The sequence below is a fragment of the Dermacentor albipictus genome, chromosome 2 (assembly GCF_038994185.2).
Source record: "Dermacentor albipictus isolate Rhodes 1998 colony chromosome 2, USDA_Dalb.pri_finalv2, whole genome shotgun sequence".
Taxonomy (NCBI): domain Eukaryota; kingdom Metazoa; phylum Arthropoda; class Arachnida; order Ixodida; family Ixodidae; genus Dermacentor; species Dermacentor albipictus.
This window is the reverse complement of record NC_091822.1, coordinates 41020642-41040012: the sequence shown is the minus strand read 5'-3', so window position 1 is coordinate 41040012 and position 19371 is coordinate 41020642. Positions and strand designations below refer to the sequence as shown.

The following is a 19371-nucleotide window of genomic DNA, read 5'->3' as shown; positions in this document are numbered from 1 at the left end:
CGTAAGTCGACCTATTTTTTTTTAATTTGAAAATTTGAAGTGGGGGGGTCGACTTACAATTTAAACCAAAACATGGCACCGCCAAAAAAGCGAGACCAACGAGGTATCAGCGGAGCTACAACGTAGGCACAATTTTATGTTTGCTCTATGGCCCTAACGGTAGTTTTCACAATCCCGCGCGTTTGTTAGCGTTTCGGAAGGGTTTTTTAACATTTTTGAGAGTTTTACAGTGCACGAAACACTATGGGGGATGTCGATAGTTGATGGAAGTGCCGCTGCTCCATTCGTAGCGACATCCTCAGAACGGTGGCACTTGCGGGGAGTATCGATAGTTCGTGGAAAAGCAGACAACGCTCACGTGTTTCGCTTTCCCTGTAGGTGTCACAGCCGTGTCACACGGCCAACTATTGATCACGATCAAGCCCGATCCTGATCAAATTTCTCAGTCACGATTGCCCCCTTTGCGCAAGCTGCAAGAGGGAGCCAATTGCAGAAGAGAATTTCGATCGGGAACGGGCTTGAGTGTGATCAAAAGTGCACCGTGTGACATAGGTATTATCTGATGCGTATGACTTGACTGCACGCTATGCGCTACTTCCATGCTCCCTCACTCGTCACGAGTGCTTTGGGCCCACTAAACATTCGGTGCTTGTTCACAGCAGCGTTCGTGAGGGCTGCCATCCTTTACGCTGAAGAAACAAATCACAGTGCAGCGGGCCGCAAGTTCGATGTTTGTGAACGGGTGGTGTGAGAGTGGCGACTGCAGCAAAGCAAAATTTCCCCCTGTGACAGCAAGTGAGGAATTTCCCACGTGCCGAAGTCTGGATGCTTTCCGGAGCTGTAGGCCAAGCTTGTGAAGTACGTCGCTGAAATGCGTGATTAATCTCTTCCAGTGAAGTGCGACATGGTCATGAAACAAGCCTGGATCTTTGCCTTTTAAGGACCTGCTCCGCTGTGAGTACGAGTGGCTGGCGACAGAAGACCGCGAACTTACACCAATTCGACCTGTCAAAAGAGCCTCCCTGACGGCTGCATGAGATTGGGTGCATTAGGCGTGGATTGCTGTTCCGCAAGATGTCGTGTTGCGGTCACTTGCTAAATATGGAATTTCACTGGACAACGACGCGCTGTGGGACCGTAGCAGTGATGACGATGGCGGCACTAGCGAGGACGATGGAACAAGTGAAGACGAGTAGTCCAGTGACCATGCCAGCTACTAATAAATTAGCATTATCGAATGTGCCCTCGGATATACTTTTCTTCTTCCCCAGTCACATGCAATATGGGGGGGAGGGGGGGTCGACTTACATTTGAGTCGACTTACAGTCGTGTAAATACGGAACATCAGCCTCTATGGCACAAGCACCCAAGATGGTGCAAAACTGATTATGCATAATACTTGTGCCCCTTGCTCATCTCCACGCAGCCGGTGTCATAATTATATCAAGCTTGATCTGACCAGTATAAACACCTATCAACATTATCGGACTAGATCCAACCCTTATCAACCCTTATCGGTCTTAATCGAGAATTGCTCCAATCATTATAAGCCCTCATCGGTCTTTAGTATCTTATCCATACACATCAAACCATTACAGTGAAACCTCGTTAAACCTAAAGTCCCTCCATACACGTTTTCGCCTACCAGGTTAAAGGGACACTAAAGGTTACTATTAAGTCAACGTGGACTGTTGAAATACCATCACAGAAATCTCGAAACGCTTGTTTCGTGGCAAGGAGAGACTTATTTTAAGAGAAAATGCGTTCTGAAGCGTCCGCGTACCTCTAGCGCAGTTCAAATCGCCCGCCCTCCGATCGAGGAGAACTGACATCATGGTCTCATAGTGACGTTGCGCCATCGGTGAGTAGAACGGCGTCCGCAGACGGCGCTACGGCTACGGCCAGAAACAGAGCCAAGACAGAGCCGACAGCAGAGCGAAAGCGGGAGTATGGTGGCAAGCGGAAGGAGGAACTAATTACGTCCCACATTACGTCCCACGGCACACGGAAAGTCCGTTTTCGTTAAACTATAGGCTGCGGCGAGCTCGCAGCGTGGTCGGCGTGGTCTGTGAGAAGTGACGAGCCTTTCCGCACTCGCAACAGGGCATAAAAAAGTGCGAATCGACGCAAAACTCGGCCTAGAAACGTGCTTCGCCACAGCCGACCCAGATGTCGTTTCCCGCACCGCCACCAGGCGCCGCTACTATACCTCAAGCTCATACACCTCATACCTCATACACCTCACATACTAAAATGTGATGGTATCAATCCCGATGTCGATGCGGCCACAGTCACCCTTCCTGAGGCCCTAGGGTTCAGAGATAATGATAGTCATGTAAATAAATGTGCGGTGGAAATTAGCAAAAGGCGATTGGAGGATTGGTGGCTCAAAAGCAGAGAGGGGACATAAGGTTAAAAGGGTAGGAAGACGTATTTAAAGAAAATCGAGAAATTCAATAACACATAACACAGATAAAAATAAAAGGCGAAATAAAAATCTGAGCATGGTGGCAACTGCCATCGCCCCGTTTCAAAGGGGACGCTCCTACCATCCATCCATCCATCCATCCATCTCCAGCCAACGCCTCCTATAGCTATATGCCTGGAACGTCGCTCTCTTTTCCATAGGGAGCTCTCTGCCGAGTTTTGCGACCATGCGCCGCAGGACGGCGCGCGCCACCATACCGGTCCCCATGGCAACCAATGCCGCCGCCGCCGAAAGCTCACGACGCGCCAGCCGCTTGGCTGCCGACGTCGCTCCCGGTAGCGTCTCCCGGTAGCCGTGCCACCGGCGTGTTTACAAGGGCTGGCCGCAAGAGGCGCTCGCCACCGTACCAAAAGGAGGAGAGTACAGGCGAGGGAAGGGCAGCGCGTTTGCGGCTCACGTTCCAGGCATTGTATATTCTAGGAGGCGTTGCTCCAGCGCAAGACGCCCATAAGCTGGTACTTCATTCTATGACGCAAACTTCGACGCTCGTCGCAATGGACCCTGACACCGACAGATTGGCTCGCGATGGTGGGCTCAACTCCAGCGATTTGAGCACCGACGAGCGCGACCTGCTGCTGAGGGCTCGCACTGCCGGCGTCGTTGCGTACTACGACGGCGGCCTCGACACCGGCTCTCCGAAGCGGGAAAGCAACTAGGGCTTCCCACGACATCACATGGACGTGGCATTCTCGCTGCTTGTTCCAAATGAAAGTTTCGCGAGCCAGCAGAACCCTCACAGCACGACGCGATAACGAAAGTACTGCTCCAAAGCGTGTGCGGCGCAGAGTCGTGCGCGCAGAGTCGAGCGAAAACGAAACCTTTCGACCACCCATACTACTGAAGGGTAACGTCAAAATCTTATTTTTTGTTAGAATCAAGTAGACGTAGACAAGTAGCATTTTCTTCCGTCTTATAATCGAATGAAATGATATTTTTAATACGAGTAGTTGAGTGTTAGTAACATAAATTACGGGGAGACCTTTCGTCATCGGTTTAGTACCGGAATGTCGCTGGGGGGTCTCAAATCGTGTCATGCATTTACCTCAATTTCTCGGTTACTAAAGCTCTGTTCGCGATTATATTGACGCCTTAGACGTTCTAGAACATTGCTCTACCACTTTAACTTGACTTTCTGGTAACCTTTAGTGTCCCTTTAAGTACCGCCAACCTACCCTCCTCCTCCATGCTTCTTCCTCACTCACCTCCTCAGCCTCTGGCGTCAAGTGGAACTAGCATAGTACCAGCTTCTCATTTAGGCGGAAGCGACGTCACTTCTGCATAGAGGTGCGAGCGTACAAGCGAAAATTCAGGAACCGGAATTCCGGAAGCTTAACGATTGGAAACGGAAACCCCGGAAGCGGAACTGGTATGAGCGACGAGTCAGGGTACAGCGGCACGCAACAAAGGTTGGCACTAAGCAAAAGCGCCGTTGACGCGTGGATGGAGAGGCTTTAGTTAAACCGTAGTTGGCCAGAGCTCGGAAAAAGTATGTCCTAAACGGTAGTACTGCTTAATAGAAATAGCATGAGATCGCCCACTTACCTGTCAAAAACGCAACTCAGAGAGAGTGCGATGAAGGGGAAAAAAACCTGCAGTATTTATTAACTTCGCGCGAAAAAAGTGTTATTTTCGTTTGATGCCGCGGCGACCTAACAGCAACAACCGCGGCCTCAAACTTACTGAAGCTGCGGGCCAGCTTTTTGGAGAGCCGCCTCTTTTCAGCAAACACATACATGGCATATTCCACGTTGGTGTTGCATATTCTCCTTGTACGGGCGCAGTAGCGCTACAGATGTCGCGGGCGCCTTTTTCATTGCGGGGTGCTGTTCTTGTCGCGACGATTGCGTTCATCAGGCTGACATAACGTGCAGCTTCTGCCACTGTCGGGCCTGAATTGGCGTGCTGTCGCTTTCCATTTTGTCCTCATCACTGTCGCTAGGCGACACTTCGGCAACAGAGGCAACGATGGTGAAAAGTCGAACCTCGTGGCCAACATCTCTTCACAGTTGCAGCAGCACTGCCAAGCAACTTCGCATTCCAAATGCCCCACACTGTAGTCAACAGTAGATCCCTGTTGCGTGCCAGCGCCGACTTCTTCGTGTCACGTTCAATAGCACGAACAATGTCTAATTTTTCTTGTATGCTGAGCGCCCGGTGTCTTTTTTTTTATCCAAGCTTTGGGATGACGTGAATCCAGTTGTTTGCACGATGCCACAATTTATCTCTGGCATGGCGCTGAAGTGATGTTGATGTGGCTTCATGCGCAAACGCATAGGGCACTTGGTTGCCGTTGTTCTGACACGTGGCTCCGATCTCTGAAGCTCATTGTGCTGCCGGGCAACCCAATGGAGACAATGCACCACCGTGTTTGCGCGACGAAAAGTGGAAACACTACGTGTTAATTGATACATACGCAATAAGCTGGTACGGTTTATGCGGATGCAAAACAAATTATGTTCAATGGCCGCCGAGTCTGGGATTTGACTTTGCTGCTGGTTTTACTGTATCAACCATGATGAGACCCATATAACCCCTAATCACTCCTTATCAACTCACTGAATGCTTATATGCCAGTGTGGTGCGACGTGAAGTGCATGAGCCTTCAGGGATCTGTGGCATTTTGGTCGGTAAAAAAACAGCCAAACCGAAGGTGCGTTCCCGTGACCACCAAAACACACTGGGGATGTGGCGTGTTTGGCATTAAATTTTTGTGAAGTCTGAATTTTCCCGATGTTTACAATGTTCAGAGTCTGCTCTACATGAGGTCCTAGAGATGGCGTTTATTCTGCCATCACCAAATTTTTCAATAGAGCCTTCATAAAAACTGTTCTTTTGACATTTGTTTTGTACCGCCGGTACAACACATTTATAGGTTCAGATATACAGTAAAGAAACGATTTTTCGGACATGCCCTATCATTTAGACGCCTTGACGGCACAGTCGCATACCCCATAGAGCTATAACGTCTGAAATGTCGAACGCAAAAACCGTTCGCCGACTTTCCAGACTTTTTGCCATGACCACAGGTCTGAAATGGCAATGATCAAAGACACCACAGCTGCCATTTTTATTATCTCGCCGCTTCGAACAAGCGCTCTCATATGCATATCTGTTGGCAGCCATAGGCACCACTGCAACAACACTAGGCCTAGCTACCTTGACGTTCGCTACCAAGCTTCTGGCTGTTCGGTGTGGAAGTTTCAAGAAAACAATTAGCCACTGTTAGCAATGGCGCTGACTCCACCTTTGTAATCCTCACCAATAACTTGGAAGCTCAGAAAGCATGACGCATTGCATAATGCCGGTTCCTGAAAGTCAGCTTCGCCCAAGTACAGCAGTGTTACACGGTGGAGCATAAGTATTGCGGCGAAGTATACCAAGAATGGAAAGGGGCAAGTGTCACGGGAAAGTGTGTATTCCTCCATTATATATGCATGCACTCGCCGTCTCCTGTCCCAGTCTAAGTTCTGATATGCCTAATAAGTATACCGGTAGGCCTTCAGAGGTATTTCTAACGTGCCTGTGGCAATTTGAGCCCTTGGGGGCAGTAAAATGCATGCATTCATTTTTTTCCAACAGCCCGATTTTTCGGACATTCTTGCGGACTCTAGGGAATCCGAAAACCAGACATTGACTGCCTTCACCTTTTGCAAGCGTGGGTGTCTAGCCCAGTGGGTAAGACACTCGGCTTCCAAGTGTGGGGTCGTAGGTTCGAAGCTCAGCACCACCAACGCTTTTCCTTTTCGATTTTATATTGTTTTATACATCAATTTCAGATTTATCTTACGTGACAGGAGGACAGGGTTTCCTCGCTGGGTAGACATATAAATGCTTATGCATTTAGAATATGCATGTCAAAGAAATTACACACGAACTGCAATCCGTGCGTGCTACCCAAGCATGATGCTGCAACGATGAAGGGGGCTAAAATGTTAGACGACTGAAAATTTCATTTGCAGATCCCTAACAAACTCAAAATGATCCTTTTAACTACAATGGAACCCTGATTATACGACTTTCTCAGGACTGCGAAAAAGCGTCGTAAAATCCAAACATAAATTATGCCTATAAATATACTACTAATTTCGTGCGACGGATTTACAAGAAACTTCAATGCAAACTACTAAAATACTATGCAGGGCTTGAAAACCTAAATTAGCAAAAAAGTAAATACAATAAGAAATAATGCTGCAGTACAGGTACCAATCAAGCTTTATTCGAACGAACCTTTACGGCACTCCACTGCCCACTGCCGCGATTCCCGCCAGCCGGCGCGAACTTAAAAAAAAAAGTCGGTAAGTTTCTTTCGGTCCTTGTTTGATCAGTGATTCGCTCGAGTTGGGCAACGTCCAACTCAAGCGAATCACAGATCATATGTCTATAAAATCATATGATTATATGATTTTATATGTCTAAATTTTATTAACATAACAACTTACATATCAGACATTTAAGATGAGAAAATTGAACTTAGCCTCAAAGTGATGACACTGCTACAAAAATGTAATGAAAAAAAAAGAAAGCCACAACTGGCATTATCCTGTGCTATAACCCCTGGAGACATCCAACCATGCCAATCAGCATGTACAGTCAAACCCCGTTACAACGAACACCACATTAACGAACATTTCAGATTAACGAACTTTTATGAAATCCCGTGCCAACTGCTTATAGTTTCAATGTAAAAATATTTCACTACTACGAACTTCAGAATAACGAACATTTCAGAATAACGATCGTTATTTAATTTCCATGTCATCTTAATAACACCTCAGTACTACGAACTCATATCCCGAAATGCGAGGATTTTTAGATTTCCGTGTATCCGTCACGGCAGTCGGAGCTCTAAGCTAGCAGACGACGCAGCGCGAAGAGCGGGCCGCCTTGCAACTTGCTTCCCGCAAAAACCTGAGATGGCGCGGAAGGAGAAAGATGCGGGCAGAGACTTTTTTTTTTTTCCTTCTCCGTTGTGGAGGCAACGACGCACCAGGTTTTGTGAGTGGAGAGGCGGGGAGCATGGGCTCGTAAAACCTGAGACGGTGCGGCAGAAGAAAAAAAAAAGTAGTAATTAACGCTGAAGTGGGCCTTTTTTTTTTCTCCTGTTGCGGAGGTGACGACGCATCACGTTTTTCTTGCTTGTTTTCTCAGTTGTTCGCGTGCTGTCACCCGTATCAGGCCTGTCCATCTTGTTTTTCTTCTGGTTATATTATTGTGTTAGAAGTGCGTGACGGCGTTCGCGTTGCCATGAGCTCAACAACTCTAAGCATGGCGAAGAAGCGAAAGCAGTTTTCTTTGAGCGAGAGAGTAGAGATTTTTCGCGAGATAGAAGACGGGAAGAAACAAACCGTCGTGGCTAAAGAACGTGGAGTGGCGCGGTCGACGATCGCTACGATTCTCAAAGATAAGGAGAAAATCTTTAAGCACCAGCAAGAATCTTGCTGCACGTTACGGCAGCACCCGAAGACCGCGACGAGTCCGTGTCGGCCACAGATGCGTTGGACTGCTTGCGAAAACTCCGCATATTTATAGCCAAAAGCGGCACAGCGGCCGAAGGCGTGCATAAGAATGCGGACGGTCTGGAATCGTTCGTGCTGCAGAGTCTGTGCTGCACCCGTCAGAAGACGATCACGGACTATTTCAAATAAATGTGCCTTGTCTGACGATCACGTGTGCATTGTGTGAGAAACGAGTTCAAGGAGGTACCGTTTCAAAGGTAGGACGCTTGCGTTACTGAAATGCTATTGTTATGGCTAATTTTTGGGCTTTCACTATAACGACCTTTCAGAATAACGAACATTTTCCCGCGGTCCCCTGAAGTTCGTTGTACCGAGATTTCACTGTATTCATTATTTCTGAAATGATAGTTTCCTAAGGTGACGTACCTAATTGGTCAGTATGTCAGCCATAACTTCTTTTCTATTTGGTCTGTGTTAACAAACTTTAGAATACAGTCGCCGACCGATTTTCCGGACTCCAAAAATTCGGACATGCCCGATTATTCGGTCAGCTTCGCGGCACCGCCATTCTCCCCATAGACCATAATGTATAACAACTGCCGAAAGTTCGGACACCTTGCAACCTCTCGTCTGATTTTTCGGACTCTCCTTGAGCCAACTCGGTCGAGAGCACCGTGCACCGACTCTGACCAGTGCACGGTTCGACTTGCTGAACGCCATTTTTGTTTCGAATGGAGCTTCCTTGCTGCCCCACGAAGTGGCGCTACTGGAAATCCCCGCTCATCATCGTTTCTGCCTGGTTCGATAGAGTGGCTCTGCAGCAGTTCCGGTTTCAGCTTAGTAAGCCATGTCAAGACAATCCAGCAGCTGATTTATTTCTTCGCGCACGACGCTGCGAGCAGGCCGCGTTTTTTCGTTTGTGTGACTGGTGTCGGCACGGCGGTGTTTGCTTTGTGTGCTGTGTCGAGGATTCGGCGATCCAACGCGGCATACGGAAACATCGCGTCAAGTCTCTAATGGCGCCGACAGTGCCCGCGCAGACTGCGCTGCGGAATGCTGGCAAGCGGGCGCCGGGAGGCCTAAGATTTGTCGCCTTCCGATGTGCTCCCTACCGACACGGAAAATGTTCTGCCGATAATTGCGCAGTGGTTGCATTGCGATTCCGGACACCGTCTCATTGACAGTTTCACAGGTGGTGACACTGCTGTACTGACATGCGCAGAACTCGACGACAGCGAGATCATTCGTCAGGTTTCTGCTGCACCGCCGAACGATGACCGAGTCGGAAGTTGACGCACCATGTGCTACGCTGCCGTCGCATGCGGATTGTGTACAAGCAGTGACTGTGCTTTCAGCCGTCTATAGTGACCGTACGACCCTCTCCGAGATTCAGGCGTATCTGATTGCGCGTAAACGGAACAGCGTGCAACGGCGCATTCACGATTTCTTTAAGCCTACTGCCGAGCCCGAATAAGTGCGCGGAAATAAAGAATTTCATATTTTTTTCTTAATCTGCTTTTTCGGACACCTGTTTATTCGGACATTTCCGCAGTCCCCGTGAGGTCCGAATAAACGGTCGGCGACTGTATGCACCTAGGGCAAGACAATATATAAACCTACAAATTTTTATAAATATCTGTGCAATGGTTCAAAAGTTAATTTCAAGCTCCGCATCCCCCATTAAAGGGAAGCTGAAAGCTTTTCCAGAAAAAATGAGTGAAGAGCAGTACGCCGTGGTTTTCAACCCTCTGAATTCGAATATCGCATCGAAATTGAGCGAAAGAAAACGCAAACATACCGTATTTACTCGCATAATGATCGCACTCGCGTAATGATCGCACCCCTGGATTTTGTCATCAAAATTCGATTTTTTTTATTTCCCGTATAATGATCGCACCCTGAACTTGCCGCAGCGATATGTCGTGTGCCAAGTCTAGCTAATAATGATCGCACTTACCATCTGTAGAATGCTACGCGAACGACTCGTCTGCACGCACCAAACATGCTTAAGTAGGTGCCTCATTTCATTACTTTCATCACTTTCCGCACAACCAAACTGGCCTATATTATGGGTAGGCTATATAATGATTGTAGTCAACAAAAACAAAAAAAGGCGCCTTTCGATTCTTTTCATCTGCACTCGTGAGCACGCAACAAATCGCGCGCGGCAATGATAGTAGCCATGTTTGCACTGATACGTTAAAAGTGTACTCTGTTCATACGCCAACGCTTGTAACACAGCTAAGATATTCGCCCACCCTTAGCGGAAACGTGCCGTGTAAGGATAGTAGTGAAAACAGGTGCCGCAGTTTCCGCAGCACGCCGGCCATGGGTTTCTGTCACTGGCACCTAAGCGCGCCCATCTGTTTCTGTCCCCTCAAAGTGGACATGGCTACGTCATTGCCGCAAACTTGCCGATATTAACGATATTATTCATCACTGACACGGAATAAACTGTTTCAATGCACGTAATGTACTCACGAGAAGAAAAAAAAAGATCGCATTCGGCGCGTTCGGCTTGCTCCGCTGGCCGCCATTTTTGTTTTGGTGTCCCGCACCCGCATCCCGCAGCAAACGCGGGACGAAAAAAAAAAATTATTTACCGCGGGAAATTTAACCCGCGTAATGATCGCACCCCTGAATTTGGGTCAATTTTTTCTGACAAAAAAGTGCGATCATTATGCGAGTAAATACGGTATTTTATATCGACGAAAAGTGCAGCGGCAGACATGCCCAGCTCGCGCGCCTCGTTTCCGCCTGTGATTGGTCGGGCGCCTCGTGACGTCAACAATGGTGTTCGTCCGGACCGACTGCTGCCGCTACACACGAAGCACGGTGCAAAGTAGCTTGGTGGTGTTTTGCTGAGACAGTCATGGAAATTTTCGAGAGCTTGCGTTTCTCTGAGGAGTGCGGCGTTAAGTCCAAACTCTACAAGAGCGGTCTTGCGCGCGGCGGTGACGGGCGACGGCTTCGAGCGACAAAACGGGCCGTCGCTTCAACAAATCGCTTGGTGTCGCTCGATCGCTCGTTTCTAGAAATCTAGAACTCGTCACTCGTCGCCTGGAAATGCTACGAGCAACTAGCCAATTGTGCGAAGCCAAAACTGGATGTACATAACTCAAATACTACTGTTTGTCGCACGGAACGAGCAAACTATTGAATTTTACACGTGCAAGAATAAGAACCTAGTGCAAGACCTTCAGAAATATTTTATGCTCCTTCTTCAGTAAAATACATCAACTTAAATTGATAAAGCATGCATCACGCTAGTTTCGGCGCCTATATTGCTGCCCTCATACGGGGAAGTCGTCGCTCAACGCCGTCGCTCGCGTGTGGAGTTTGGCTTGCAGACGACAAGTGAACGCGACAGCCATTGCCTCGCTTGTAGCGCTGTCGCTGTCGCATGCAAGATCACTTGTAAGGGGTTTATACTTGTACATACTACATGTACGAGCTGACTGCGAAGAGCTGGCCTCTCCAAGAAGCAAAAAATGCTGGTGCAAGCACTGCTTTTCACGCGAACGAAGGCGAAGTGTTAGCATCTCCTTGTGTTGGAAATGTTCTTTGGCGAGCATGTTTTTTGCTAAGCTGCATTCAGCGTTCCAGTGAGTACGTTTCCAGGCAAACAACTGTAGTGTTATGTTCCTGCATGCCTCCTCGTAGAACGTAAGCGGTGTTGCGATCTTCAGCATTTGTGCGCTGCCCCAAAGCTGTCGGCAATCTACACATTCGGTTTAAACGCGGGAAAAGTTTACCGGCTGTTGAAGCATGTGTAGTATAGAACCTTCATCAGTGTGCCATCGGCACGCTACTCGTAACCGGCGAATTCCATCAGCTACGTGAGATGGTCGGTTTCTTATGTGTGCGAGAGAAGGGGTAGTGCAGCGTCTTGGCGCGAGGAGGCTTTCCAACACATGCAAACTTTACGCTTGCACTTTACGCTTGGCGATGAAGCCTGCGTCAAGGGTGGGCGATGAACATGCACCTTCCGTTCAGCGTGCTAAGTATTTTTTTTTTAGGAGAACCCAAAGCACGCATTATTGATAAACTCCGGTAGTAATCGTCACGGAAGTGGTTAGAGCACAACACTGTTGTTCCTGAGCGCTTGAAGTTGTTTCGCTTAACAGCAGCCTCCCACTTAGCTGAAAGCTTCTTGTCTTGCAGGAACTAATGGAACATTGGAACATCGTCGCGGCCGCTGGTGTTCGTGCAAGCGTAGGCTGCACAGAACACCGGCATGATCGGCCTACAAGTTCAATTGATGCTGCGCACGTCAACTACCACTCCTATATACACACAAATAAAGGAATGTAGGGTCGAGCAAAGCAGATTAGGACGGCACGCACGCAGAAATAAGCCCGATCAGGCACGGTCACTGAGACTGCGAAGGAGCGGAACACCAGTGTTGACGTCACTAAGCCGCGGTTTCCGGTATCCGCTCGCATTGTCAGCGTCAGCAGCAGCGTGCACCACTCGATAGGGGGCAGAGCTACAGCGCAATTTTAACAGACGACTGCGTCGCTCCTAAGTGAAAAATCCCCCTCCAAAATTTTACCTTCATGGCTTATAAGGTTCCCACATCCGTATATGAGCATCTTATTGAATTCGACAGACTCTTCAGCTTCCCTTTAAACTAACAAATATTAAACTATCAAATTCACTCATTGCCATCGATTCCATTCTTCTTTCTTGTGTAGCAGTGCGCTATCAAAGTGACACTTCATGCAGCAAAAAAGTTTCAATAAATTTGCCACTATGACCCGAGTATGAGGAGAAAGAGAAACAAGGTATGCACGCAGTTCCACCAATGGACTGCACACCGGACAATGGCTTGGCTCATCTCACCTGGAATGAGCACATGAGGGTCTCGTCGACGCTCATCATGGCACCAGCATTGTCGAACTCGCCACAGTAGTTGGGTGCTGAGAAGAGCGTCACCAGTTGTCGCTTGGCAAAGAACTCGTAGCCATCCTCCACCACCTGGGCACAATAAGTACACTTTGCTCTAAGAATTATTTTGCGCATTTCATTAATTTTACAGTGCCTTGTACTGCAACACAAACATTGTTTTAAATTTTGCAGGCAATCGCTTCCACCAAAGCGTAATCATAATGCTCTCACAAAAGGCACACTTGCTATGTCAGGATACAGTCAAGCTTTGATAGAGTTAGACTTCAATATAATGAAGTCGGTGAAATCGGCAATATGCTTTGTCGTAGCCTAAGCCCACTTGCAAGATTCCCAGATATAACAATTTATCGGTTACAGCAACCACATTTCCTTACATTCAGGATTTTCCGACCCTGCCTATTAAAGCTGTGCCCAGATTTTAAACAGTGGCATACTGTTACAATGAACACTTCAAAAAACAGTTGAAGTAATAGGAGTGCACACACAAAAATCCAAAGCACGGAATTGCGACCGAAGTGGGCACACAGCAGTGCGTTCCTGCTCCAGTTCAACAGCAATGAAGATATGACCACTGGAACGAGCAAATGCTGCGCGTAGGGATTTTATAAGGCACGAGGAAAGTAACTAGCTTTAAACCACACTTCAAGGCACTTCCCCAGCATGCTTCAAGGCAAAGCAGAAGGGTGGCCGTGGCCACCGCCATAGCACGCGCCAGTGCAGTCGCGGAGTTCACGACGGTGGCCCTTTAGTTATTGCACAGTTCTCTATGTGGTACCGGGTGCAATCTCGAAGGTCCCAATAGTGACACTCATTTAGAGTTGGCAGATGTTACTACGTCATTATTGGGAGATCAGGATTCATCGTTGCTTTGTTTACGTCATTGCTGATAAACATCACGATAGTGTTCTATGTTTCAAACTTCGTACTTTTTGACCGACACGACACAGCAAACTTAACTTCGCAGCTCTCGGCAAGCACGTGGCCGACACTGCAACCGTAACGGCAAGACCTTTGCAAAATACCAGCATGCTGCAGCAATCCGCCTTTTCATAGAATGAGGGTACATGCGCCCTGCCCTAGTGGATTAATCACGAAGTTGTGGATGGGATGTGTGCATGGGCTGCTATTGGAAAAAGTTCCCGCACCCCTAAAGAAGTGCACGGACACACACTGCAGCAAACAATCGTGCCATGTACAGTGTTGGAACTCCACTGATACATTGCTTCATACATCGGTGTGGTGCCGAAAATTTGCATAGCGCCAGACCAACTCCATTTTAAAACAGAAAGCGGCCAGGGCTTTCTACGGACTTCACCGTAAACCACATAGTTGCTGCCTTGCATTGATGGCTAGAAAACTCCTGCGTTACACTTGAGCGACACTTCAAAAACATCCAATTGCTGATGATGTCTTCTTGCAATGTCAGCCCTCTCTACAAGGAGATACCCTGCGCCACATCTCCTTGTATATAAGTGCATCCTGTAACAGCATTAAACAGTTGGTAGTTGGCGCTACGTCCGTCCACGTCCTGTCCTTCACTTAATATCATCAGAGTAAAACTAAGTGCAATATAACTATGAACGTTCACCAACTGGCCCCCTTTATTGCTTTACTAAATAAATTATACGGAACATCAAAGCTCTTTGTTCAAAATGGGGTCAAAGTGGCTGCCTAATGTACGGACAATATAAAAATATTAAAACAGATACAAAAATGTGGTCCTACCATTGTGTGCATTACTCATGTAGCTCAGTACTGCAACAAAAATTACAATTCCAAGTGCCCCGATTACTGTGAAATTGCTCCTGCAAGGATGCAAATATTAAAAAATTCATGTTTTGAGAAAATGAAAAAAAAAAGAATGGACAAGCTCATTTTTATTCAAATATAACAAAAAAGCAATGATATATCTGCATATCTAAATTGTCAGTATCCACCAGGGATGTAAGCTGTCTGCCTACAGCTAACCAAATGGCGTTTTTTGAAGGCTTGTCGCAGATTTCTTGCCGATGCACGCTTGCGGGCTGATGCTGCTGCTCGCCGGTTATTTTTCTCGGCCATTTTCCTGCTATTCGGTAGCCCCGGGTTCAAATGAAGCTCTTGGAGTATGGCAGATGAAGCTCTCTCATTCCCCGAATTAAATTTCATTACTGCCTCAGCCACAGCAGCTTCAACAGCAAAAAGCGAAGCGTGCTGTTCCTTAGGTGTCAATGCCCAGATCATGGAGTGCAGCATTCATTATTGTTTTGGGTCATGCTGCACTGGCACCTTTGAAGCAATTTTTCTTCTGAGAGGTGCTCATACACTAGTGGAAGGGCTTGACAAACATGAACAGGCAAATTATATCAATGCTTTGGGATGGGCTCATTTTTTGCTTGCACGGCATTCTGGTGGCACCAAGAGTCTGGACCAGATGGGCAAAGACTGTGGTTTGAAACCTTGTCATTTGACACGATTTGGTGGTATGTTGCCATCACAGCCTTGCGCGTAGCCTTCACATCCCCTTTGTTGGATTTTAATGCCTATCCATAGTAGGCACTGAGTTTGGTGATCGGGTCACCCATCAATTTTCCTTTGCTACTAAGTGTTTCAGAAGCAAAGCACTTGTGTTTGGCAACGAGAGTGCGCAAAGCAGTCCCCATCCTTTTTTGGACGTGATTCACGCAATCTTCCTTCCCGACTGGCACAAAGCCATACACTTTGGCTTGTCTGAAAGCAAGAAAAACGCGACTATCACTATCTGAGAGGACTGTGGTGTACCTGAGTTTGTGCAGCTGAAGTGACCTCTGGAACAGTAAAAGTGCCACTTCAACTTCTATCTCCCTTGCTTTTTTTCTTCTGTATATTTTTGGCACATACGGCTTGCCTTCTAATCTTGGTAATCTGGATCCCCAGGTTTCGAGCCGCGCACACACCTAGCACAGAAGTTGCTCAGGACAACGTAGTCGACCACAAGTCTGGAGAACAGTTTGATGACTGTGCAGACTCTGGTGTGTGATGAATGGCCATGCGTCATCCATGAGCTATCGTAGGATACTGCTATATTCCCAGAGTTCGCGAGCTTCATGTCAGTATACGATGCCTTCACTAATAGCACACTCGCGCCCATCAGCTTTTGGGCAGCAGATGACGACACCGGCTTCTGCTTGAGATAGCCTTGCCCGATTTGTTATGAAGGCCATCGTGCGAGATATTCATTGCAGCAAAAACGACATTCATCACTGTTTGTCGATTTCCAGTGCTTATCATCGCACGAGCGGCGAGAATGTTCACTACCAAGGGGGTTGACCATTTTGCTGTTTTTCACGCACGGTGACCTCCACTTGGAAACCGCATCATCACAGTTTTCACAAATGGCGAGAAGCTTGACGGCAAGGCCGCATTCTCGCTCCTCTGAGTCAAAAGCCACGGAGCTGCAGAGGCTGCACTTTAAACGTGAGACCAAAGTGCTTATCGCCTACACACTGATAACATAAATGCGTGATTCCATCTCCGCCGTCCCGTCCGCACTGTCGTTGAAGCTTGTACACATGTCCAATTTCCACTTCGTTGCCAAAGTTCCCGCCAGCTGGAGGTTTTCCCCCGCTTGCTTCTGCCGTTGGAGCAATTCCACTGGCTGCACAGTCTTTGTGTCGTGCCGAACGCTACTCCTGCAATCACTATCAGCCGGCGATGTCGTTAGGCCTGGCTCGCTCTCGCCAGGTACGCTGCATTGCGCGTCAAAGTCATCGCTTGAAACCACCGGCAGGTGGTCATCGCTGTGTTTTTCAGCAGGGCCGGAGCACTTTTCAAAGTTGTAGCGCGCTCGCTTTCTTTTCTTGCCAAACTTGTTTCGAGTGGCACCAGATATAAGACGGTGATCGTACAATTGGAAAGTTCAGTAAAATATCGGGAGTCTCCCAGGCGAATCGGGAGGGTTGGCAGGTATGCAAATGTATGGCAGTGTATCTTTTTTCACTAGCGATGTCGTTCATTTCCAATGATCAGCGGGGGGATCAGCCATCTTCCATCTCGGTGGGAGTCATACGCGGTGGAGAAACCACCTGGACAGCACCGACTTTTGGTGCAACCAACAAAGACGAACACGAGCGACTTGAGGGGGGACATGGGTCCTAAAAACTTTCTTATTTTTGGGTGAGTCTAATAAACTCCACTGTCTGGTGTCATTTTTCGTGCTGATTTCAGAGCTGTAATTAGATTTTTGATTGCTGTAGCAGTTAACAAAATATTGAGGTCTGAAGTCAAATTAATTTCAAACTCGTTACAGGGCTTTTTGATGATTTCATCTTCCTAAACCAAAAACTAAATGCATGACTCCATTGCTAAAGACCTACTGTAGGGGGCGATGCTATTTTGATTCCTTTGGAAGCATTTTGCGGACAAGAAAACAACCTTGCATTTATTATGAAAATATTTTTCTAATTAGCAGCGATTACTATACAATCGACTCCCGTTAATACGAAGTTCACGGGGACCGCAAAAAACTTCAAATTAAACGAACTTCCAATTAAGCACAAAACAAAAAACAGCACTTTATTTGTGGCGAGATCGAGTATTTTCTCTAAGAAAAATAGTCGGTCATCTTGCTTTGCTGCTTCTTGCCGAATCGCGCTGCTGAAAGCAAGTTCTGCAGGCTGTAGATGTGGCGGAACGCTTCTTCCGCGTTACCTTCAGCGGCAAAGAAGCGTTCCGCGAGAGCAAGGCCCACAGCTACATCAGCAGCCTTAGGTTGCGGCTCGCCTTCAACGTCATCGTCGCTTTCCTGGGTCGCTTCCTGGGGCCGAATAATCTCTACAATTTCGCTATCCGTCAGCGCACCGCACGTTTCGACCGCCTTGTCTACGGCGACGTAATCTTCAAAACTGACGTCCCCGAGAGCATCACCAAAATCAGTGCCGTCAAGCTCGCTTGTTGACACTTTCTCCGCTGAAATTTCAGAGGCATCCTCCAAAGAAGCTGCCACAAAACCGCAAGCCCTGAAGCAGTTTTCGATTGTTTCTTGCTTCACCCGATCCCATGCTCGCGCCAACATGTGGATGGCACTAAGCAGGCTCACCTCGTACTTTGTGGAGCTATCCATACACAAAATCATGTGCTCGAGGAGGTGCCGCCTGTACAGGACTTTAACATTCTTGATGATGCCTTGGTCCATTGGCTGCAAAACAGCCGTTGTGTTTGCAGGCAAAAATGCGAGGCGTATTGCACTCAAGGCTGGCACATTCACATGAGCACTGCAGTGATCGACAAGGAACAACACCTTGCGGTTCGAAGCAGCAAACTTGCGGTCCAATTTGCTTATCCAGCTCTTGAAGATTTCGGCCGTCATCCACGCTTTTTTGTTGGCCTCATAGTCCACAGGCAGCGTCTTCACGCCTTTAAAGCATCTTGGCTTAGCGGCTTTCCCGATCACAAGTGACCGACATCGTTCCGTGCCAGTCATGTTTGCCGCGATCAGCACCGACACTCTCTCCTTGCTGCGTTTGCCCCCAGCACAGTCGTCGTCCTTGAATGTCAGGGTCTTCTCTGGTAGAAGCCGATAGAAGAGTGCAGTCTCATCGGCACTGAAGATGTCTTCCGGTCTGTATTCGGCGAGATATTCACGCAGCTTTCCGTCCTTCCATGTGGCGCATGTTTCCTGGTTAACGGACGCCTTTTCACCACACATACTCTTGAAAACCAGGTCATGGCGATCTTTAAAGCGCGTCAGCCATCCATCTGACGAAACGAAGTCATCGATCCCCGACATTGCTGCAAGCGTTCCGGCTTTCATTGCAACGATGTCTCCGCTGAGAGGAAGTTTGTTGCTCCAATCCAAACCAGCAGAGCCTTCTCCAACTCTGGGTAAGCGCCGGTGCGCATTCGCTTCCGAGAAGTCTTGAACTTGTCGTTCTCAAATGCATCCATTATTGTGCGCTTGTTCTTGATGTAGTTTGAGAGCGTGTTCGGCTTGATCCCGTACTTCCGCGCTATGTCTTGTTTGGCGGCACCTCCCTTTTCAACTTCCTCCAAAACCTCGACTTTCGTTGCCAGGTCGAGAGTGCGACAAGAGCCACGGTTTGCCATGGCTATAAACTGCGCGACTAGGTACAGTCAATTCCGAATCACTCGTGGAACAACCTAGCCTACGAGCTTCCCGCACAAAGGCACTCGACCAACACACACCTTGACATACGCTGCGCACGCTGCAAGACTAATCTCGCACAATCTCGCCACTGCCAGTATGCAGGGCTGCGTGCACCTATGGCACCCGCATGGCCTCCGCGCATGGCCTCCCGCCAGGGTTGATCGCGGAGGCCACGGCAGCCGTAGCAATGAATGATCGCGCCGCTCCAAGAAGGATGGCGTTGCAGGTGGCTGCGGTGGCGATGACACCAACGCGGAGCACGGAACTGTTGCAACATTTGAGAAATTGCACATTCTACCTAAGAATGACGGTCACCTCGAGGATCCCGGCTGAAAATTAACTTCCAATTAAACAATATTACTGGATGAGGACTTCGAATTATCGAGCGATTT

The 19371-nt window shown here is 48.0% G+C and overlaps 2 protein-coding genes across 2 annotated transcripts in view; one reads left to right on the top strand and one right to left on the bottom strand.

The window, feature by feature from the left end:
- The window catches only part of LOC139055920 (serine/threonine-protein phosphatase alpha-2 isoform), a 67008-nt gene that overhangs the window by 13069 nt on the left and 34568 nt on the right, over positions 1-19371 (bottom strand). Inside the window, exon 5 of the mRNA XM_070533570.1 lies at positions 12790-12924. Within this exon, the coding sequence (XP_070389671.1) occupies positions 12790-12924 (135 nt within the window). The remainder of the gene's footprint in view (positions 1-12789; positions 12925-19371) is intronic.
- LOC135915398 (uncharacterized) overlaps positions 1-19371 on the top strand; it is a 184309-nt gene that overhangs the window by 151129 nt on the left and 13809 nt on the right. The gene's annotated exons all lie outside the window — the stretch shown is intronic.